General features: G+C 55.0%; 9 protein-coding genes across 9 annotated transcripts; 4 read left to right on the top strand and 5 right to left on the bottom strand.

The window, feature by feature from the left end:
- Positions 1-1,375: 1,375 nt before the first annotated feature.
- On the top strand, positions 1,376-5,646 carry PG998_001003 (uncharacterized protein; the record flags this gene model as incomplete). The annotated part of the gene is made up of 4 exons (XM_066867821.1): positions 1,376-1,506; positions 1,572-2,067; positions 2,112-5,136; positions 5,423-5,646. Coding segments are annotated over 4 exons (3,654 nt in total). The 3' UTR covers positions 5,425-5,646.
- A 335-nt stretch (positions 5,647-5,981) lies between these two features.
- Positions 5,982-6,767, bottom strand: PG998_001002 (bromodomain associated domain protein; the record flags this gene model as incomplete). The annotated part of the gene is made up of 3 exons (XM_066867820.1): positions 5,982-6,229; positions 6,315-6,477; positions 6,537-6,767. The coding sequence occupies 3 exons, from the start codon at positions 6,765-6,767 to the stop codon at positions 5,982-5,984; spliced, it is 642 nt and encodes a 213-aa protein (XP_066736235.1).
- Positions 6,768-7,524: 757 nt separating this feature from the next.
- On the top strand, positions 7,525-9,080 carry PG998_001001 (uncharacterized protein; the record flags this gene model as incomplete). Its single annotated transcript, XM_066867819.1, has 2 exons — positions 7,525-8,100; positions 8,121-9,080. The coding sequence occupies 2 exons, from the start codon at positions 7,525-7,527 to the stop codon at positions 9,078-9,080; spliced, it is 1,536 nt and encodes a 511-aa protein (XP_066736234.1).
- A 460-nt stretch (positions 9,081-9,540) lies between these two features.
- PG998_001000 (mitochondrial 54S ribosomal protein mL54) lies at positions 9,541-10,382 on the bottom strand (the record flags this gene model as incomplete). The annotated part of the gene is made up of 2 exons (XM_066867818.1): positions 9,541-9,797; positions 9,914-10,382. 2 exons carry the CDS (start codon positions 10,380-10,382, stop codon positions 9,541-9,543), a joined length of 726 nt encoding a protein of 241 aa, XP_066736233.1.
- Positions 10,383-11,005: 623 nt separating this feature from the next.
- PG998_000999 (uncharacterized protein) lies at positions 11,006-11,481 on the bottom strand (the record flags this gene model as incomplete). The annotated part of the gene is made up of 2 exons (XM_066867817.1): positions 11,006-11,148; positions 11,256-11,481. The coding sequence occupies 2 exons, from the start codon at positions 11,479-11,481 to the stop codon at positions 11,006-11,008; spliced, it is 369 nt and encodes a 122-aa protein (XP_066736232.1).
- A 560-nt stretch (positions 11,482-12,041) lies between these two features.
- Positions 12,042-13,607, top strand: PG998_000998 (nucleolin; the record flags this gene model as incomplete). The annotated part of the gene is made up of 4 exons (XM_066867816.1): positions 12,042-12,458; positions 12,531-13,126; positions 13,181-13,544; positions 13,602-13,607. The coding sequence occupies 4 exons, from the start codon at positions 12,042-12,044 to the stop codon at positions 13,605-13,607; spliced, it is 1,383 nt and encodes a 460-aa protein (XP_066736231.1).
- Positions 13,608-15,455: 1,848 nt separating this feature from the next.
- PG998_000997 (uncharacterized protein) lies at positions 15,456-16,865 on the top strand (the record flags this gene model as incomplete). The annotated part of the gene is made up of 1 exon (XM_066867815.1): positions 15,456-16,865. The coding sequence occupies one exon, from the start codon at positions 15,456-15,458 to the stop codon at positions 16,863-16,865; it is 1,410 nt and encodes a 469-aa protein (XP_066736230.1).
- An 882-nt stretch (positions 16,866-17,747) lies between these two features.
- PG998_000996 (ATP-dependent DNA helicase mph1) lies at positions 17,748-19,022 on the bottom strand (the record flags this gene model as incomplete). The annotated part of the gene is made up of 1 exon (XM_066867814.1): positions 17,748-19,022. The coding sequence occupies one exon, from the start codon at positions 19,020-19,022 to the stop codon at positions 17,748-17,750; it is 1,275 nt and encodes a 424-aa protein (XP_066736229.1).
- Positions 19,023-19,032: 10 nt separating this feature from the next.
- PG998_000995 (3'-5' DNA helicase) lies at positions 19,033-21,292 on the bottom strand (the record flags this gene model as incomplete). The annotated part of the gene is made up of 2 exons (XM_066867813.1): positions 19,033-21,069; positions 21,125-21,292. The coding sequence occupies 2 exons, from the start codon at positions 21,290-21,292 to the stop codon at positions 19,033-19,035; spliced, it is 2,205 nt and encodes a 734-aa protein (XP_066736228.1).
- Between the last annotated feature and the right edge of the window lie 667 nt (positions 21,293-21,959).

Below are 21,959 nucleotides of genomic sequence, written 5' to 3'. Positions count from 1 at the left end.
ACGGAAAACAGCCTGTCCGCCGAACAAGACCGGTCACATCCAGCAACGAAGCCATTGACTGTGCCATGACGATAGGTTGACGATGCGTCCGGCAAGCAACTAAAGTTTCGGGCCATTCGGATCTGGGCGCACATCCTCCCTTCTCCCACGTTAGGTGCCGCATCAAACATGGCACCGTGCATTGCACCCGGTGGTGGTTTAACTTGTATACCCAGGGCAATACGAAGACGGCGCGTCGGTGGAGCGGCTGAGCATGCATTTCCATCCATCGTCCATCACAGGGTTGGACGGGGATGGGAGATGGTTGGTTCCACCGATATCTCAGCGGTAGTACCGCAAATAGTCTAGGGGGGTCTAGGGGGGTCTAGGGGGGTCGGGCTCAGCTAAATATAGAACCGAACCCCCAGGAAGCTGAGGTTGGGACGCTAGAGACTAGACCCCCGAGACCCAATCTGAGTGATGACACGGCGTATGTGCTGCCCTTGATGCTCTTTTCTTCTTTTCTTTCTTTGTTCCTTCCGGGTTTCGAGATGTGATCACGGGCTCAGCTCGACAAACCTGAGGTGGAAAGGGTGGAAAAGGTGGAAAAGGTGGGAAATGCAGTGGACGGACCTAAGTACATACCTATTCGACCGAGAGACAGAGAAGAGAACCCGCGACCGATGATTGATTGATTGATTGATTGATTGACCAAACCCTTGCATGTAGATCGCGACTTTGACCCCCCAGCCGGCTAGCCGGGCTCTTTTACATACTCGTACTAATCAATGCCAATAAGCCCAGTGCACAGCAATGCATTGGAAGGGCCCGAGATCTCTCGAACGGCTGAGCCAAACAGAACCGCAGAGACGGCGTCCTAGCTAGCACTTCTGCGCAGGCTAAGCTGAACGGCACACGCCCATTTTCTGGCCTTCTGGCCCAACTGCTGCTCTGCTCGTTGCTCCGCCTCAGTGAGGACGCGCCTGTTGCCTCCTTCCGCCTCCGTTGTTGTCTGTCCTGTTGCCCAATCCCACCCTTTCCTTCTCTTCTTTGTCGCCTCCCGAGCCCGGCTGGGAGAAAACGGAACATAAAGAGCCCAGCTTGTACATACATACATACATATACATCCCAGTCCCTCCAAAGGGGGGAAGGGGGCCGAAAGGGGATCCCCGTCAAACGCCGACTCCGCTAAAACAGCAAGCTCGCACGTAATAACTGACCATCCATCCCTCCACCCTACTGGCGCCGCCCAGCCCAGGCTACTTCGACGGCTATATTGGCTGTCTGGCGGGAGCGAGGTTACATTTTGGGGGACTTGGTATTAGACTCGGACCGCCGCATCAGACACAACTATCCCACCTACATGTCGAAATAACCTCCCCATTCCACCGACGACATGGACGACGCTGGCGATGCCCTTGTCGCATCGCGGCCAAGCATGGAGAAGAAGCCACGGCCATCGCCAACCGCAGCCCACCACGATGCTCAGTCGGCTTTCAAGAGGCTACCCGACGAGATAATTGAGCAGTACGTTACCGTCATCGCGCCATCGCGAGCGCCGGGATTGACTAACAATGTGTCTGCACGCTTAGAATACTGCGCTTGACAGACCCAGACTCTTTTGCATCCCTGGTCCTCCTCAACTCGAATTGGAGGCGCGTTTCGCAACAAGCGCATCTCTACGCCTACCATTTGTCGCGATGCCCTTCCTACTCGGCCAGCCACAATGCCATGCCATCCAGCCTGGACAAGAATGGCGACGATGCCTTGCCCAAGCTGCGCCGGCTCTTCGCGCGGGAGGTCAAGAGAAACCTTTTCGAAGGTTACCTGCGGCCGCGCACAACCACCATCAAACTGGTCTCCAACTCAATTAGCTCCTCCTCGGTGCCTGGCGGGGAGGGCATGCAGTTTAGTTCTTCGCCGCGGGGCTACCACATACTTGCCTATAACTCGTCACGCATTTACGTTCTGGATATGAGAGGCCCAGAGCTCGTCGTCGAGAGGGAACTGAAGATCATGCGCAGGCCGGCGGCGGCTTGTACCCTGGATGACGCGAGTCTGCTTGCTGTGCTTTCCAGCGACATGCAGGTAGACGTATATGACCTCCGTCAACACCCCCGAAGCGAACACAGTCGCTTATTCTGGATAATCCGCCTCGCACGATAGCCTTGTCGCCGTGTGGCAGTGTCCTAGCAGCTGCCTACGAAGGGGGAATCGAAGTGTCGTCACTCCGTACCGGGGCGTTGCCGACCGACAGGAGGGCAGTCAAGTGCGACGGTGTAGACTCTCTGGCCTTCTCCTTTGACGGGACGCAGCTACTCGGAACAACCACGCTCGCGCAGCCCCCCAACACGGTCATCCTCACTGCGCCATACTACGACCCTGGGAACCACATGGGGGAGAATAACATCAGCGCATTGTGGACCACTTCCATCCTCTTTCCGAACACGAGTCGCGACTGCAGCCATGCGGTGCTCCTCCAAGAGTCGAGTTCGGAGGAAGCAAGCTGGACATTTACCTATGACAGTAGTTTCGAGACTTTCCGCGCTGTGCGGATCGACGATTTACGTAATGGAACGACTTACTTCACAGGGCCCATACCGAACACATCTACCCAATCAACCCTGGTACCGTGCACACTACCCGCAGCAACCTACTGCGGAGGGCTGGTCTCTGCCGGGTTCGAGAGCAAAGATGTATGGATTTATGGGATCCCCGAGGACCTGGACGCTGTGCCTGAGACAACTTCCAACTCCTCCTCGGAGCCAGGAGTGCCAGCTCTGAACCGCCGGAACAGTTCACTTTCAGTCCGCACTCCTTCGTCGCGCTTGCAAGAGACAAATGGAGGCAGACTACCTCAGTGGCAGATCTTGTGCGATAAGTACCGTAATACCTTTGTGAGCGGCCGCAAGGTGACGGCGTTGGAGGGCGTCAGCACCGTCAAGTGGGTTGCCAATTATGGCGCCAACTCAATGCAGGAGCGTCTTGTCGTAGCAGCTCGTGGGGTACAGCCAGCCAAACCAATAACCGAGGAAGATGGGATCGACTTCGTTGACGGGGGTAGAATCACCATTCTCGACTTCGATTATGGCACCAACGATGGAGAGATAGTTGATATCACCATCGAAGTTGGGACGCAAGAGCCCGAGGCTTTGGAAGAGGAGTACCGTGACCTGGACACCGAAGTGGCTATTGTCCGAAGGAGGACTGTGGCTCAAAGACGCGGTGGTGGCCGCTCCGGCGTGATGCGAACCGCGACATTAGCTGTTCCGCACGCCGATTCACTCCTGAGACCCCCGATCGGCCGGGACGGCGGCGACGATGACCCCCTGGTACCCCGGCGGATGGGGGTATCAAACAGCCAGGCCAATATGAGCACAAGCTCTCGCGATGAACCAGAGGATGCGACACTGGAAGAAGTCCAGGAGGCTCTTGATGCGCCTTATGCTCATGCAAGCCCCCGATCCGGACCGACGTTACGACGCGCCGCCACAGCAGCCGCAGTCAATCGCCGCCTCCACCCAGCGGCCGCCAGCAATGGTCACATACAGTACCGCCGCGCTGACGGGCGAGCTGAGCACCCTCATGAAAGTGATGCAGACAACTGGGTGCCCCCACCACCGCCCTACTCAAAAGAGGACCCGGGGGATACCCCAGCTTTTCTCCGCGCGCCTGCCATACCTGGGGTTGGCCTCGACCCTAGTGATCAGCATTCAGCACACCCTCCGCCTCCTCCACCGGCCGATCTGGCTGCTCCGTTACGAGCTTCGCCGGCACCTCCATCGGCACCACCACAGCTGGCTCAAATACCGTCGCACTCTTCAGGTAGCTCGTCGGCGCGACTGGACCTTCCTAGACTTCAGACGTCTCCAGCTCGTGACCGACGGTCTCGTTTGTCCTGGCAGTCGGGACAGTCGCAGCCTCGAGCCGTGAGCGACCCGGTGACTCAGAATGAGCCACAGCCTCCTAGAAGCTTCCATCTACGCCGGCCAAGCTCAAGTTCAGTTCGACCTCAGACCGGCACTTCTCAGGTTTCCAATCTTGACGAAGAAGACATCTACGACGTTTCGCCCATCGAGTCAGCCCCTCCACAAGCACTTGGGCCAGCAACACAACAAAGACGGCCATCAGAATCTGCCGCATCCGCCACAAGCCATACACCAACCTCATCAAATTCCTATTCTGCCGGCGCAGCATCATCTCATCAAGGTTCTGCGACATCCAATCCGCCCAGCTCGGAAAGAAGACCGTCAACTTCACTGTCACAGATGCCAGAAAGTCAAAGTGGCCGAGCAGACCAGGACCCCGTCATTGGACGGCTTCCGAATGCAAGTACCTGGCCAAGGGCGCAGCCTGAACCCAGCCAGCCATCTGCGGCGACTGCATCGGGCTACCCTCGCTCAGCACCAGTGACGAACATCTCCAATAGAGAGATGCTGGCAGCTGCCTTGCCCCCTTTGCCCAGCCCAAACCAGCTATCAGAATTGCATGACCGTCAGAACCGCATTGCACCCCGGCCTGTTTCGGGTTTCTTCCAAATTCCAAGGGTACCCGTAGGCAGCAACTCGCAAGACCGCCCGCCTTCGTCGAATAGGTTCAGCCTTCAACCCAGCTTCTCCACCGCAACCGCCCCCGAGCTTCCGTTAATCATCAGCACACCGACTGGTGTCACCGGAGCTTTCGACACCCCAGATCAGGTAGGGCTGCAAGGTACACCCGCAGAGCCTGTGCTCCATGCTCCTGTTCCGCGACACCCACAACCTATCCTGGGTGCCGGTGGACCAAACCGTCCTGTCGCCGAGCGCCTTGAGGGTGTTTACGGCCCCACAACTGGCAATGGCAATCGCAGCAGCAGCACCACCGCTACTGGCCATCAAGGTCCTGGACAGCCGGTCATGGTGCCGCCGCCGCCGCCCTCGTCCTCTCAACCGACTAGCTCTTCTCTGCGGCACCATACGAGTTTGAGCCGGCGGCCCAGTCGCGCCAGGCGGAGCGCCGCCAAAAACGTGCAGGACGCCAAAACTCGTGGGTGGGCGGGCCGGCGCAAGCGGAAGCAGGCCGAACAAGAGGTCGACGGTGTCAGCAGCGCCGCCTGGACGGATGTGGCTTGTTCCTCCAACGCACCTCAAAACGGGAAGGCGAGTAAAATGAACAGGTGTACGGTTATGTGATGCCCATTCGCAGCATCTTCACTTTTTCTCCATGTGTACCCCCGAGAGCGGCGAGTTTTGACCTACCTTCATGTCAAAGCGAGTGTAGGTAAATTTCCTTTAGCGACCTTGCTCTTCTTTCTGTGTGTATCGGTCTGTCTGCTTCTTTCTTTCTATCTTTTTCTTTTTCTTTACATTTTCTTGGTTTGCCGCATTTCCCCTTATCTTCGTGAAGAGGGTAAAAAGGGGAGGGGATACCCAGGATGAACAATCTACATATTTTCTTAATTTAGAATATGAGCGCAAGCTCGATTTGCTGATGGACCACATAAGGTCCATGACAGCAGCAGCAGCAGTAGCAGCAGCAGCAGCATCTACAAGTCAGGGAGAAGCGGGAAGCAAGGGATGTCTTGGGCAAAAGAACAACGGGACAGGAGGGGTTGCTGAGATTCCCTTTGTATATTCACCCACATTCGCTACGATGGGTAGCTACTTACGTAGCCTGATGATGACTTAATAGAGCTTGGGGGTCGACTGTACAAGATCGTCTGCTTCTTATGAATTTATGTGTTTGGTTGTGTTCGGTATTTGGTTGACACTACTCCAAGCAGACACCCACCCGTTCTATGTAGGCCTCTTGTTCCGACGATTGCTCCCACCACCCGTCCTTCCCATTCGACTTGTTTGCTATGGAGTTGCCGTAAACATGCAACTGGGACTTCTTTGATTTCCCCGTACGCCCTTTTTAGCTCTAAATATAACCACCAACGCCATGCCGAAATTCACGTCCACCGCCCATGCCGAGAGGCGTAACTTAGGTGCCAACTCCAAACGCTTGCTGTATGCGCTAGACTAGATCTCCATTTCCATCATCTCCACGTCATCGTCGGCAAGTGAGCTGAGCCCCGAACTCGGGGGCCGAGAGTCAGGAGTAGGCTCACGCGGCCGCCGCGCAGCCTCGCGCATCATCTGCTCCCAGTCCTTGACGCTGGATACAGGGCCGCCCTCGACCGCAATATCACCGTGGTCGTTTCCTTTGCCCAAGACCGTACTAGTGTACTTGGACTCTTGGTCGTTCTTGTTGTGCTTCTTCTTGAGAGCTACGGGAGGAAGCCAGGTTAGCAGCTGGCCAAATCGCCGTTTGTCCATAGAGAATGCAAAAACGGGTAGGTAGTGAATACTTACCAGCAAGATAGTTATTGGCGGGTTCCTCTGTCGCATCCGCATCCTCGAGACCAGTAGGCTCCGAGATTGCCTGGGCCACCCTGCGAATCTTTGCGTTCTTGGGGCCCTCGGCCCAGCTGATGAAGTCTTCGACGCCCTTCATGTCTTCCTCGCCAGCCCAGACCTGCGCCGTGTGCAGGCGCGTCGGGGGAAGACGGCGCACTGCTCCATAGCCATCCTCACGTCGGAAATGGTCGGCCGGAGTGTGGCTTCGCTGTTGGTCTCCATGAAGCGAGCGGTTCGGTCGGCCAGCTCGGTCAGGTGGCGGCCGGCCAGCTCCGTGACGTTGTCGATGACGGCGGGGCTGCAGGCGTAGTAGCCCTGCGCGCGCAGGATCTGAAGGATGGCGGGCCGCAGGAGGGCGTGGAAGTACTGGGTCGATGGAACGCCGCGGGGCGCTTCGTTGGTCGCCATCGTGCGCACAAGGAGGATCTGACACACGCAAACGGGTTGTGCGAAGAGGGCGTGGGAAGATGGGGGTGTTTGTGAGCGCCTTCCGGGGCTCTGCGATCATCGGCTGCTGTCTCTTTTCAACGCGATGTGGGACATCCAAGGTCTCTACGGCAGCATCGTCGAAGGAGCTATGCGCGCCGCTCACAAAGGGAGGTGGCACGAACGAGGTGCAGGTAGCAGGTGGCAGGCAGCAGGTAGCAGGTAGAGCAACTGCCTTTTTGGAAATTCAGAAGGATAATCTTCCCAGGTCGTGGTGTTGAACACGGGCGCAACAAGAAAGTGGAAAGACGAGTGAGTGGGTGGAATCGGACATTGGAAACGCTAAGCTCCGGCGAGCCACAAGTATCCTGTATGTCTGAATGTATAAGGTATATATACATGTATGTATGTATGTATGTATGTATGTATGTATGTATGTATGTATGTATGTAGAGGGACCCCCCCACGTTGCACTAGTCGATCGAATCCTTGTCAAGTCAGGACGACGCGACTGACTCCATCCATCATCAGATTAACTAACTACTACTTCGCCTCGCCTCACAGCTGTTAGGCCTGTCGTCTATAATTTGCGACGCAGCATCTCCAACCCGCGACCACCTAGCCTGGCCTCCGACCCTGCTGTTCTGCAAACCTCCATCCATCGGCGACGCCTTCGCTGTGCCTTCGCTGTGCCTGCGCCTTTCCTAACATCCCATTACCACACACGCACCCATCCATCATGGGCGACGACAATGGAGCAAAAAAGCCGACCCTAAAGCTAAATACCATGCCGCCGCCTTCTGCTACCACCGTCAAGCCGGCCGCGACGCCCGCCTCCGAAAACCCGCGTCCGATTCTGAAGTTGAACACCGCTTCACGGCAGCCTTCGTTTGGTGGCGATACCCCGACGCCCGGCGGCTCCGAGAAGAAGATCAAGATCAAGATCCAAAGCACGCCCACCACGCCTGGAGTCACCACTCCAGCCCTGCTCAAGACGAAAGCCGGAAGACAGCCCAAGCCCACCGCAAAAGTCATTGAGTCTAAGAAGCGCAATTACTCGAGCGACGAAGACCAACCTTTGGCTTCCAAGAAGATCAAGGTCAAGAAGGCCGGTAGTGGCGCAGCACCTCTCAGTGCCACCACCCCTTTGGGCATCAAATGGCGTGCCAAGGGAGAGCCTGTCAAACACCGCCCAGGTGATGCGTACGACTCCGAGGCCGATGACAAGGAGGGGGATCCTGTTAGGGAGACCATGATGATCCTGCGGGCTCTCCCGGGCCCTTCGACAGAATACCTGCGGGAGGCCCTTGAAAGGGTACCGTCGGTCTACCCAAGACCAACGGTGGTGCCGATATCAGCATCCAGTTCATCGATGCCAAGGAGCGGAGGGCCATGGTCACGGTCGATGGGGAACACTACGCCGCCGTCTTGGTCGAGCTTCCTACAATCACCGAAGCCATGAAGTCGTGGGATCGCAAAGCAATGATGAAGAACTCCGACGTCACTCAGATGCTACTATGCTTTGCCAAAGTTAGAAACGAGATGGATGCCAAGACTATATCTATGCCCCCTATGGCCCAGCGATCTGAGCTCAGATGGCCACATGGTCTCACGCCTCCTATGCATGATGCCGTCAACCGCCGATTCAGGAAGGTTATGACGGAGAAGCAGATAGCGAGCGTAAGCCAGATGGTTAAGAAGCTCATGGCAGACGACGAGAAGGCCATCGAAACTTCGATCGAGTACATCCAGGACAACGAAGACGAAGATATGTCCGACTCGGGTGCCGATGCTGAAGGGGATGAGGACGAGGACGATTACTTCGGACCACAGACGGGCGCTGACGAGGATGAGGAGGAGCCCGATATTGACGACGAAGACCTAGAGCGTGAGTTCGAGCTCGCCGGTATGGAAATGGATATGGAGGCCGGGGCCGAAGCCGCCACCCCCGCCACGCAAATGGAAGCCGCAACACCCATGACCATGGGAGCGGCGACACCAGCGGCGCCTCTGCAAGAGCCCAGTGACAATGAGGTCGACGACGATGAAGAGGAGATATCAGAGGAAGAGGACGATGACGACGACGACGACGACGAAGATGACGAGGAAGAACAGCAGAAGCGAGAAGCCCGGGAGGATCTGCACCAGCTCGAGAAACAGCTGGCTACCGCCGAGGCGCAGTTCCAAGCCCAGCAAAACCCCATCCTGAAGAGACGTATCATGAATACAATCCAGAAAACCAAGGAAGAAATCGCTCTCAAGAAAGCAAAGCTCGGCGTCACAGACGACGATTGAGGTGGGTCGATTGCTATTCATTGCGATTCAAGTCCAGACTGATCGAGGCACTTGGATCAACAAGGATGTGTTATAAGACCTATTTAAGATGGCGGCGCCAGCTCGAAGACCCGTCATCAACCACAGGGGCAGGCCAGGCATACGTGAAGCAAAAAGCTCACACCAACGGTGATTTTTGGGGCACGCAAGGTTTATATAAATGATACCCGGGTTTGAGCATAGACTAGACGCCAGTTCTATGCCAAACAATGCGAAATTGATGTTGATGCAGATGCCTTGGTCGGGTGATGTGTGCGCAGTGTGAGATGATGACCACGAATGAGCTTCATACATGTCAATATCACCCCTTTCCTATTGTACAGTGTCGATTCTTTTATACAGGCATGCCAGCGTCCTAGATGGTATATAATGTACAAGTCTCCATAGGCTTCGCATGACACCGTGTAAATACGCCATCCGTTTACATGCTCTTGAGGTAGTTGCTCTCCTTGATCTTGAACTTGCGCTCCTTGCGCATGGCCTTGCGGAGCTCCTCGCGGGCGGCGACGGCCGAGACAGCCCCCGCAACCGTGCCTTCCTCGTTGCCGGGCATGTTAATGCTCTGCTGCTGCAGCGGGATCTTGGGCGCCAGCGCCTCCAGGTTGCCCTCGGCCATCAGGCGTGCCTCGACTGTGCGCTGGCGCTTAGCGGCGATACGGCGTTGTTTCTTGGATTTGGCTAGAGGGGGTGGTTAGATGGTTAGCTCTTGTATTGCAAGACGACATCTACAGTCTGATAGAGAAAGCGAGACAGGTCGAGATGGAGTTCTAGACATAAAAACGGAAGCGACATACAGAACTCGTCGGCAGCATCGTCGGCCTCCGCGTCGTCGGCCTTCTTCTTCACGTCCAGACATGTCCACAACCATTCCGGGTACTGTTCGTCGGCCAGGGCCACGGGGTCCGTCATGTTCTTGAAGTAGTTGAGGCCCGACAGCACGGTGCCGGCGGGGCACGCAGAGAGGGCGCGCTCTTCTGAGCCCGAGCCATCGGCAAGAGGCGTGCCGAAACTCAGGGCCGCCTTGGTCCGTTCGGCCTTAGCTTGGGCAACAGCTTCCGCAGCAGCGGCGGCTTCCGCAGCAGCAGCAGCTTCCGCAGCAATAGCACCGGGTCGCTTGGCTCGCGGCAGTGTCGTGGACAGGGCCCGCAGGTTGAGGAATGGGGAGGAGGTGGGCTGGCGGCTCGCAGCAGAGGTAACGGCGGAGGACACCACGCGGCGGCTGGGCGCCGTCGAGGCGCGTTGTAGGCAGCGCCGGCAGATCATCTTGGCGCTGAATCGGCGGAGTGGCTCGCCAGACTATTGTGTTTGGTGGTTTGTCGTCGGGCGCAAGGCAGAGTTGGCGTTCGAGGACACTCTCTCTCAAAGGTCGGGCCCTTGGTTGCGAGCTAGAAGCTCCAGAAATTTTGTTTGGCGGGCCGGACGGACCCCTGCCACTTTGTCCCGCGGGCGGTACCGTACGTGCGACAGTTGACATATTTCTCTTCTACCATTGTTCCAAATGCACACAAGCCTACTTTCCAATGCAGTATTACTGGACGTTGCTTGATATTGTAGTCATCAGTAGGTATGTACAAAACACACACCGCGCAACAATGGCTTGTGTTTCTGGGAAATTGGTGGTTCTGGTCTCCGCAGTACCTCGTCAGGAATCAAAGCCGATTGATACAACCCAATACGAGGGACGACGTGGGATATGGCGTTTCATGCAATTGATTCCGTTCTATATACAAGGGCCAAATGCATGCCCAGTAGTTCTACAAGGTCGAATTTGCCCGTTCAAGCTCCGTCCTCGGGAGTATTGCCTTCCTTTCCCCGCGGCAGCCCAAGTTGCAATTGACACGCAATCCGTATCTGGAGACTCAAGCTTCCAGGCTCCGTCATTTCCTCTACTGTTTCTTCGAGTTCCTGGCGGCTGCTGTAGCGTCTGCAGCACCAGCCAAAGCTGCAACTTGCGATGGCGTAGTGTAATTCTGTTGCTCGAAGAGGAAACCTCGCACACGGTGCTTATCGAGCATTTGCAAGTATTTCTCTGCAGGCTCGTTAGTGACTTGAAGATGCTGAAATGCGACCCAACAAAAAAAAGCAGGCACAGGATTGGGCATGGCAGCGTGTGTCTGTAGGTATGTTGCAACTGACCTCTCAAGTGGCCGCACTTTTCCAAGTGGTTGACTCCTTCGCGGTAGTAGCATTTGCTGAGCTCCTCGCGCACCAATCGTCCCATCATGACCTGCACCCATTGCTCCCGGACGACGGAGTCCTGGGCGGCCTTCAGCGCCTTGTTGTCGTCGTAGTCGACGCCATCGAACGTGGGCGGGACCTTGGGCTTCTTGGCCAGGAAAGCCTCGGATTCGGGAGTCGGCATCTTCTTTTGCTCGATTGAGAGACTCGGAGCTGAAAGTGTAGGACAGGCTTCTTCGGTCGTGTTGTGTAGTCCGGCGTTAGGGGGGTGGATTGGCCTCGCGATGTCGTCGGGGCTTCTTCTCTTCTCACTGATCGCACTGGCACACCCGAGCCGAAGCTTCCCTTGGTACAGCTCGAAGTAGGCCGTGCACGCTTACATAATGCAAATTGATGCCTTACAACTAAGGCAGAAGTATCTGTGCCGTTATCTCTCTGGCCGACCCACCAGTGCATTATCGATAAGATCGTCACATCACTATCATCATTTTATCGAGTTCACCGCCTAAAAGTTGCGAAGCTAAAAAGTTCCCGGTCCCCACCTCCCCACTTGGAAAAGTCAAGGGTCCGAGTTTTTTTTCTTTTCTGCCAGAAAAAAGTTCCTATGCCAACCACTTTTTTTCAGAGGCGCAGATAAAAGTCAAGAGATCCCGCAGCATTCCTTTCTAGTTGTAGACTTCAACTTGCTCCTTCCATCTTTTTCCTACTACCTACTTCCCATCCATCCCTTCACAATCACTAAAAATGGGCAAGTCTACCAAGCAAGCCACCGGCAAGGCCACCAAGGCCGATGCCGTCGCCTCCGTCAAGAGCGCTGGTGTCTCCAAGTCCAAGAAGGCCGCCAAGGAGGTCGCCTCCAAGGCTTCTGCCAAGGACCTGAAGAAGAAGAAGAAGGTTGAGTCGGACTCTGACTCCTCCGACAGCGATTCCGAGGAGGACTCTGACGACTCTGAAGAGTCCGACGACTCATCAGATTCGGAGTCCGAAAAGGAGGAGAAGAAGCCTGCTGCCAAGGCTGCTAAGGCCAACGGCAAGGCCGCCAAGAAGGCCGAGAAGTCAGACTCTTCGGACTCATCAGACTCTTCTGATGATGAGGCCAACAGCGATGAGGAGGAGGGCGGCGTCAAGGCTGTCCCTGCCGCTAAGAAGGCCAAGAAGGAGGTACGTTCAAGCCATCCTGCTTCCACCCTTCATCCAACCATCATGATAGTTTGCTAACATTGTGTGCTTCAGTCTTCTGACGAATCCGAGGACGATGACGAAGATTCCGATGACTCCGATGACTCTGATGATTCCGAGGAGGAGGAAAAGGCTGCCGAGCCTGCCTCTAAGAAGCGCAAGGCTGACGACGAGTCCGCCGCGCCTGCAAAGAAGGCCAAGGCCGAGACCAGTGGCGAAGATGAGATCACAACCCTGTTCGTCGGTAACCTGGGCTGGGGTATCGATGATGATCTCCTGTACAAGGCTTTCGAGGAGTGTGACGAGCTCAACAGCGCCAGAGTGGTTACCGACAAGCACATGCAGCGCTCGCGTGGCTTCGGCTACGTCGACTTCAAGTCCGCCGCTGCCTGCAAGGCTGCTCACGAGAAGATGCAGGGTTTCGAGCTTGAAGGTCGTGCTATGAACCTAGACTTCTCCAAGCCTCGCACTGAGGATTCCACCCCCAACGCCCGTGCCAACGACCGCGCCAAGCAGCACGGCGATACCGTCAGCCCCGAGAGCGATACTCTCTTCGTCGGCAACCTCCCCTTCGAGGCTGATGAGGATATGGTCACTGCTTTCTTCAGCGAAGCCGCTGAGGTCAAGAGCCTCCGTCTGCCCACTGACCCGTAAGTCATACGAAGCCTACTTCGCATATGATTTCGTTGCTAATATCCTTTCAGTGAGTCGGGCAACCGCAAGGGTTTCGGATACGTCACATTCAACAGCATTGACGATGCCAAGTCTGCCTTCAACTCCATGAACGGTGGCTACATCGGTGAGGGCCGTGGCTCTCGCGCCGTCCGTCTGGACTACGCTGCCCAACGTCCTCCTCGTGAGGGTGGTGGCTTCGGTGGCGGCCGCGGCGGTGGTGGCCGCGGTGGCTTCGGTGGCCGCGGTGGTGGCCGCGGCGGTGGTGGTTTCGGTGGCCGTGGTGGTGGTGATCGCGGCGGCCGTGGTGGCTTCGGTGGCCGTGGCGGTGGCCGCGGTGGCGGTGGTTTCGGTGGTGGTCGCGGTGGTGGCGGCTTCCAGGGAAAGAAGATCACGGTATGTTGACCTGCACTATGCTGTGCTTTGAAACACCTACTGACTCTGCATCTACAGTTCTAAACGCGATCTGCCGCACATGAGGGCTCATTGGCACCAGACGGTTGGCTATGTGGGTTGTCGGCTTCTTAGAACTTCACTCCTGAGGGAGTTGTGGGCTTCGAGGGCTATACTTGGTCAGTAGACCAAGTAGTGATACACCTGAGGGCTTAATTGGAAGGGTAAACCTCCAATTCGATTCCGTGGGCTTGTGGGCTGAATGAAGCAGGACGAACGAAAGCTGGTCGGGTTCTCCTTCCAAGCGGTCCATGTTCTTGATGGCAAACAATCATCTAGTCGGCTTTTCCTTTCCGAGGGCACTGTGGGCTTACTTGCGGTCACGAAGATGGAACGAAGCTCGTAGCGAAAGTCTGGCGGCGGCTTCGAGTGGACCAAGCTTCAAACTAAGAGGGCTTATGATGGCGTTTGAGGGCTCCGAAAAGTAATTGTTACGATGTTTTTGCGATGATTGGTAGGCGTTATATTTCCCCCATCCTTTCCCGGCTGTACGACTTCTGGATCCATGCTCTTCCGGTGAGTATAATGCTTCCCACGATGTACGATGTGGTTCTTCTACCTAGGACGTAAATAGGATTCTATTGATATCACTGTTTCTGGTGCTTCAGCCTCTCTTTCCCTTGCGAATCTGAATGTGATATGACTTTGCTGCATTGTACCTGAACACCTTGTTCCTCTCTATTGTGGGACACTGTATGTAATCCGTTCTGGGGAAAAGGACCCTGGGTGCAGGGCAGGTGGACTGATGAGGACTGTGGCTGGCGAAGAGCGCTGTTTGAATCTAGACAGCAGGCTAGTTTAGTCGCCAATCACGGGTGCTGCTTTCCTGGGGGTGCCGGGGTACGAATACTACGTATGTACTGAAGAGCACGCGCACAGCCCAGCTGTTCTTGTGATGAGACCAAGACAAAGAAAAGGATGTTTACCTATCCAAGATAACTCTAGTGAGATAGGAAGTTTCAAGTGCCATCTTGGATTGCACGGCTGGGCTGGTGTCGTTCGTTCGGGGCAATCCATCTACAATGCACATCCGATAAAGGACAGGGAATCGTGCTTAGTCCGTCGGGCACATCTCGTCATCGGGCTGGGGCATGTCTCAACCGTCTTGGCATCTATGTACGCTTAAGCCGCGTACCATATATTCCATCATGGAAGCATGGGCAGCAGGCGGTGTGGCATCGGTAAACGGTTCGTGAGAACAAACAGAGAGAGAGAGAGAGAGAGAGAAAAAGAGAGAGAGAGAGACAAAATCGGACCCCTCCAGCACCCCCACCCGTGACCTCTCTTACTGACCTCACCAAGTGCCAAGGTCAGACGCTGGATCGGACGTGCCCAGCCCAACATTCTCTCCGGACTGGCCGTCATTTCTCTTGTTATTGCCGTTCTGTTCGTCTGTCCTCTGAGCTGCTGCAAACAGCTACTGTGGTTTTTCCGAGGTTCGACACATACATATGTACTCAAACTCAAGAAACTTTGATGCGCTGCCGACCGAGACTCCGCGCTACTGACGAAGATCAGTGGACATCCTTGGCTCTCCTCCCCCCTCTACTGCCTCTACTGCCTCTACTGCCCCTTCCCCCCATGTCGCGGGGCTACTGGCTACCGTTAGGGAACCACGATCACTCCGAGCGGGCGGCCGATAGGTTGTGTCAGTGTCAGTGTCAGTGTCAGTGTGAGTGTGAGTGAGAGTGAGAGTGAGAGAGCCACAGCCCATTCATTACCACGTCCATTTGTTACACTTCAAATCATCAGCCATTTCACTCTCCTTATCTGTCCCCATTGGTTCTGTTCTTCTTATTACCCATCATATCCATGCATTTTCCGCCGTAGACATACCCCCCGAAACGAAACGAAATGAACACTCCAAACGCCCAGATCAATACGGGCGGCGATGGCCGAGTTAACAACTCCACTGCGATCCAACCATCACGCCGCAACGATGGCGCATCCACATATGAGTTCACCGGAGGCAATAGGCAAGGGAGGTCAAACGTTCGCGACGTAGAGTCTTGGGTCGAAGTATCGTCGCACCCGTCATCCTCGTCTGTATCCTCTGCCGGCGACGAGATCGTGACGACTGGGCTACGTGTCGGTTCGTCAGCTTATGCTGCCCGAAGACGACGCTTACACCCACAGTCCTACAATAACCAAATTTACGCCCAACGGCAGCAGCAGCAGCAGCAGCAACAACAACAACAACAGCAACAGCAGCAACAGCAGCAACAGCAGCAGGCAAGCCGTGCTGCGCACTTCAGTCAAGCCGGCACAAGCAGCCAAGAAGAGTACGAGGAGAGCGAGACGGACTCCGACCCTGTCATCACCTCATCTACCGAGAACATTACGTCGGTGCATATACCGTACTCAGCTCCTTTGCGCACGGCACATGACGCTGCGCCGGATAGTAGCGACGAGGAGGAGGAGGATGATGACCATGCCACCGCACTTGGTACCCGACGGCCGTCCGAGCCTTTCAGGCCACAGCCCAACGCATTCTCGCATCCACCGTCGCACCTACAGCACCGTCATTCGACCAGCTCTAGCATACCGCAATCCCACCCGCGCCCTTCGTTCAGCCAGCGCAGCAGTACTGCACGGGTCGACCGTCGTGCGCCCAACTTGATTTCGCCTAGCTACCAAGCCGACAACGATGCCGCTCTGCGCGCAAGTTTGACCACGCTGCTGAGCTGTGCCGCTGCTGCGAGGGGTCGCGATAAAGATGGTGAAAAGGAGGTGGGCGACCGGAACGCCGACCCAGCTGGAAACCAGCCTATGAATCTCCGCTTCATCCCGGAAAGCGAGCTAATGCCCCCCACACGCCGGCCCGTAGCCCAGGGCCGCGTGCTGAGGGCCGATCCAGCCTCGACAACACCCTCGGCGTCGTCGTCGAAAGAGGCATCCCCGGGTTCCTCCGAGAAAATCAAGCGGGCCGCCACCCCGACGCCGCCTAGCAAGCAACAGAGAGCGGTGAAAAAGAAGAAGACTTCCTCATCCAACGTTGAAGAGACGCTCATCAGCCCTACCCTTTTGACTTGGGTCGTTAGTGCGGGCGTCGTGGTACTGGTCAGCGTGGTCGGGTTCGGCGCTGGCTATGTCATCGGACGCGAGGTCGGCCGGCAAGAGACTCTGAGCAGCTTGGGTGTTTCCAACGCCAGCTCTGCCGTCACCGAAGGCGGCAGCTGCGGAAGAGAGGTCATTAGGAGTAGTGGAGGTACTCTGAGGCGCTTCCGGTGGGGAAGTGTCGTGGGTAAGGGTGTTACTGCTTAATCGGACGAGCAGTCAGCACTTGCGCAGGATATACCCCATTGGCAGCACAACCCAGTTTTAAAGGGTCTCGGCCCGCGGGAATTATTGGGGAGCGCAGGCGGCCAAGGGAGACTGCTGGTTGGAGACTCGGAAAGCTTTATAGGGGGTTGTTGGACGAGTGGCTCGTGATGAGATGGGCCACAATGCGGACACGATGCCATGTTGAGATGATTGATGTTACAGGAAGTTGATGGGACAGCCGCATAAACGATGTACACAGAGAGTAGTTACGAAGTTGGAAATTTGTTAATTGGTTTTTATGGAGTTTGCTTGGTTGGCAGCGTGCCGGTTGTGTGTGAGCCTAGGGGGTGGCTTTGCCTATAGGTTTTAATGGAAAGATTTCGCCCTCAGTCCTAAACACAAGAGTACCCCCTTTGAACGCGACATATTGCTCTATTTTGCGACTTCTGATTAGTAGATGCAATGGCACCGTCAACATGTCTTTAACTCGGCGCCTTTTCTGCATAACCCTACAGACTGAATAGGGGCGAATGCCCGTCATCAACTACTGTTCCTTGCTGGCTTCCAAAATCACTCTGTGAATGACAATATACACAACGTAGCCCGTTGGCCGGCAACAATCTTCCCCAGCCGACCTGAAAGACCTGGCGGCTCTGGCAAGCAGTGGTTGCACCCCAAGAATATTCTTACCACGCTTCTAAGATTTGAGAAGAATACGGGTTCCGGGATTAGGCGAACTGGAGCAGCATACACTAGCAATAATTCATGTTATATTACCACTGCCATAGCAATGGCGATCTCTGCATTAATTAAGGGCATTCCACCCCTCAGCTACTATCCCGGTAGGTAGTAGAGCACACCATGGTTCCTTGGAATGACTCCTCAGTCATCATCGTCATCCTCGTCGTCGTCGTCTTCGTCTTCATCAGATACAACCCTCTTTCTGTGTCCTCGCCCGGCTCTTTGGACAACTCCACCTTGACCACCTTGACTGTCTCCCGAACCGGCTTCAGTTTGGGCAGACGACTGCGCATGACGCTGCGTCGCCGCGATATGCCTCAATGTTGGCAGATCGTCGTCGCTCTCGCTATCACTTTCCTCACTCTCCTGGGTGGCAGAAAGGGCTGGTTCATAAATTCGGCGCGACCTCTTAGATTTCCGGCCTATTGTTGATGAAGTCGAAGGAGTTGTAGGGGAACTGGATCGTTGAACCATGCTCGACGTGGCCTGCATGCTTGAAGTCTGTACGTCATCGCCCACAACGAAACCGACTAGGTCAGACCCATCATCGGACTCATCTGTCAGTTCGAGGTCGCTTGTTCTTCGACAGTCATCCCCTTCATCGGCACTTTCGTCGTAAACACGGGACGTGCCCTTCTTTGATCTCGAATCCCCACTTGGTCGCGAGGTACTCTTCCGAGATTTAACAGGCGCTGGGCGTTGGTGACGTTGCCGCATAGACGGAAGCTCGGATTCTGTATCCTCATCCACCAAGATAGGCCTCGCATAATCGTCGGCAGCCACTGGAGAGTGTTTTGGTTTTGGCGCTTGTTTTCGCTTTGGTGGCCCAGGGGCTACGGTCCCCTTAGGTTTGGACGTACGCGAGTGGTTGGGTTTTGTTCTTTCAGCATGATCCTTGGGGGACGATCCCACTCTCCTTCTCTTGGGTATCGGCTCTCGTGACGCATCCGGCTCGGATTCTGACGGGTCATCTGGGTACGGCAGTTCGTCATAGCGACTCTCGTCGACTTGACCAAATGTGTACAAGTTGCTTTTGTTTGTTGAGTGCATCTTCGATAGCCTTTTCAGGAGCTTGACGCACCGCTTGGTATGCTCGCCGTGCTTTAGCTGCGAAGTTCTGCCCAAAGATCTTTGTGTTATAGGGTTGGCTGTCATATCGATTTCTACTATCCCCTCTACCTTATGTTGATAAAAAGGCAAGTTCTGATAAGCGTGGCGCAGTGTATTGCGTTGTTGCTCGTTCAGCTCAACTTTGTCGAGGCTTGGGATGTCTGCTACGTCGTCTTCTTCAAGAGCCGCAAAAGCCCTCGCTTTGGCTTTGGGTGTGGTCTTGGGTGTGGCCTTTGGCACAGTTTTTGGCTTGTTTCCCAACATCGCCGCTACGCTGGTGAAGCCAGTCTCCACTCCGTCCGGCATGTTGAACTTTTTAGGGGGTTTCTTTTTGGCCTTTGCTGCTCTCCGCGCGCCGCGGCTCCGGAAGCGAAGGGTCTTGCGTGTTCTCGATGGGTATTTCGACCGGACGCTTGTCGACTTGCGGCTTGATGTCTCGTGGCACAATCCGCGTCGAGAGATCGTGTCGGAAGTTAAACCGCTTCCCATCACAGATCATGGCCTGCAACTGGTTATAAGCATCTTTGGCCGCTGTATACTTATCCTCTTCCTTGCCTCGCATCAGTAACAGCACGACCTTACCGGCCCTCTTTCGCCCTGTACGCCCCATTCTCTGCAGCATTTTGATTGGAGACGAAGAGGCATCGTAACAGATGATGAGATCGACCTGGCCAATGTCCAACCCTTCTTCACCGATCGAGGTGGCCACCAGAACGTTGAAGTCCCCATCCTTGAATTTCCGGATCCGCTCGATTTGCTCGGATTGCTTCATACCATCTGACTGCTTGGTGTCCGCCTGGCCCACGAACACTGCGGCCCGGATCATGGGCTGGTGGCGGTTCAAAACCCGCACGATCTCTTCGGCGCTGTCTCTGTACTCGCTGAAAACAATGATCCTGGTATTAGAAGAACCAGCGCCTTCACGGCCTTCACCGGAGTCAAGGAAATGGTTGAGGACGGTTTCAGAAAGATGCGTGAGCTTGGGGTGGCTCACAAAATTCTCTTTTTTCAGCCAAGCACCAACAGTAGTCATCATTTTTTGAAAATGAGGAGAATCTGTGACTTGTTTGTTAGTCTTGCCGGCCTTGGCGCCTTTCCCCTCTACCTCGTTTCGGAATTGGACAAGGTGTTCGTAAAAGGGTTTGATTCCATGAAAGTTCAATAACTTGATCGGGTGAGCCAACTTCTGGAGAAGCATGAATACTGCGTTGATCATGTTCTTCAACCCTTCATTGAGATGACGGCCAGCACTGCGAGCCCAGTCCTGCCTGGCTTTCATAAGGCCAAAGGTGGTCATTGACATTGGGTCGCGGCCCCAGAATATGTTCTGCGAGCTCAGCTTGTCGACGAGTGGTTTGAGGGCCTTGGTGAACAGTTCTTTGATTAAACCCATCTCATCCGAGGGGTCCAAGACCACGACGTCTTCGATTCTCGAATGAACATATGGACGGATGTCAATGGACTCTTCGGTACGAATCTCGACTTGTGATATGCCAAGGTTGTCGATAACCTCTTGGATTGCTTCGACAGTCGATCCAGGAGTGGCAGTCAACGCAAGGACCCTAAAGCTTCTTGAGAAGCGTCTGATGAAATCAATAACCTTCACATATGCATAGTTTCCAGTAGCTCTGTGGGCTTCGTCCACAACGAGCAGACCAATCGATTTGGGGTCTGCTACGCCAGTTGAGAGATCGTTTTGGATGGTTTGAGGGGTCATGAAAAAGACGCGTTTGGTCGCCCATTCTTCTGCGCGCAAAGCAGGAGAAATATCACCAGTAAGCAGCGTAGTCGTCGATCTTGGGATGCCGGCTATGTTGAAGCAAGCGTCGATCTGTTGTGAGACTAGAGGTTTGGTTGGGGCAACAAAGACGATTTTAGCCGTTTTGGTCCAGCGGAAGAAGTTGAGCATGATGGTTGCTGCAATGAATGTCTTGCCCAATCCGGTCGGAAGAGCTACGAGCGTATTGTTGAAGAGACCAGCATTCACGATGGAATATTGATAATCACGAGTTGGCCCCAGGTTGGTAGGGTAGACCCAGGTCTTCATGGCTTCTGTATCGGTTTCATGATGTGTAGGTGCTTCTACTGGCAAGTCCGCACGAAACACACGGTTGCTGTTTGCCTTTTGGGTAGATGGGACCATGCCACTGCTGCCATGGCTTTGGATAGGCTGGCCGAACAAAGTTGTTTGATGATATGCCCGAGCCGTTCCAGATGCTTGAGGGCGCTGGCCAGTCTTTGGATGAGGGAGGGTTGTTTGATCAAAGTCTGAAGAGCTAGAGAAGGCATCTAGGGGAAGACCTTCTAGATCAATGACCAATGGTTCATTAAGACTTGGCATGGACCCACCACCCTGCGAATGTCAATGTCGTGGACTGTGAGACGGGCTGTGAACGCTTGAGACTTACTGCCGGGTGCTTCGCGAGGCCATTTGCACCTTGCACCCCAGATGGCCGCGGGGTATGGGGCTTCGAGTTGGGGATGCTATTGGAGGATCTGATATTGCTGGGAGCCTGGGTTGCAGCAAAGATCAGATCTTCATCTGCGATATCGTCGTCAAACTCGTCTGAGTCCATAATGCGTGACTGCGGCTGGTCTGCTCACCGCAAACATATGGTCCTGGTCGAGGACAAATAATTCGGGAGAGACGCGATGACGACTATCAGACGCGTCCGACATTCGCAGGGATGGGGATCTCCTTGACACCAGGTCACATGACAGCAGCCCCGCCACTTAGATAGCAAGAGCAGGGTTAGCTAAATGCTGAACTGCCTGCTAAGTACAACTACTGCCAGTCCTCGGGTATCATGTGTTTACATACTTGTAATGGCCTACGAGACGTGTAAGTAAGTATATGAGATTTGAGATATGTCATGTGAACACAAATAATTATGCTCCTGTTAAGAAGGGCCTGAACTTAGCTTCAGGCACCGCCAACAGCGCAGCTGCCTGATTAGTGGGCCCAGGCAGAAAGATACTGATGGCTGACTCATTCTTCTCTTCCCTCAATTTTCCCTTGTCATTCCCTCTACCAGCGGGAAAGGCTTTGTTCAGACGTCACTGCCTTCAATCACTTCGCAACCTTTCTCCGTTGCGCATTCGACTTTCTATTTTATTCCTCGGCGCCCTTCGATTGCCTTCGTGCAAGGTTATCCTCCCCAACCTCTGAATCTCTTCTCACGACACTCGGTTCCATCAGCATCCATCACTCGACATTTCGCGATTGAACTTGACTACCGAATG

Source organism: Apiospora kogelbergensis (assembly GCF_038363985.1).
Source record: "Apiospora kogelbergensis strain CBS 113332 chromosome Unknown utg000001l_segment0_segment0, whole genome shotgun sequence".
Lineage (NCBI taxonomy): Eukaryota > Fungi > Ascomycota > Sordariomycetes > Amphisphaeriales > Apiosporaceae > Apiospora > Apiospora kogelbergensis.
Note: the sequence above shows the minus strand (reverse complement) of the source record. Positions and strands in the feature narration are given on the sequence as shown.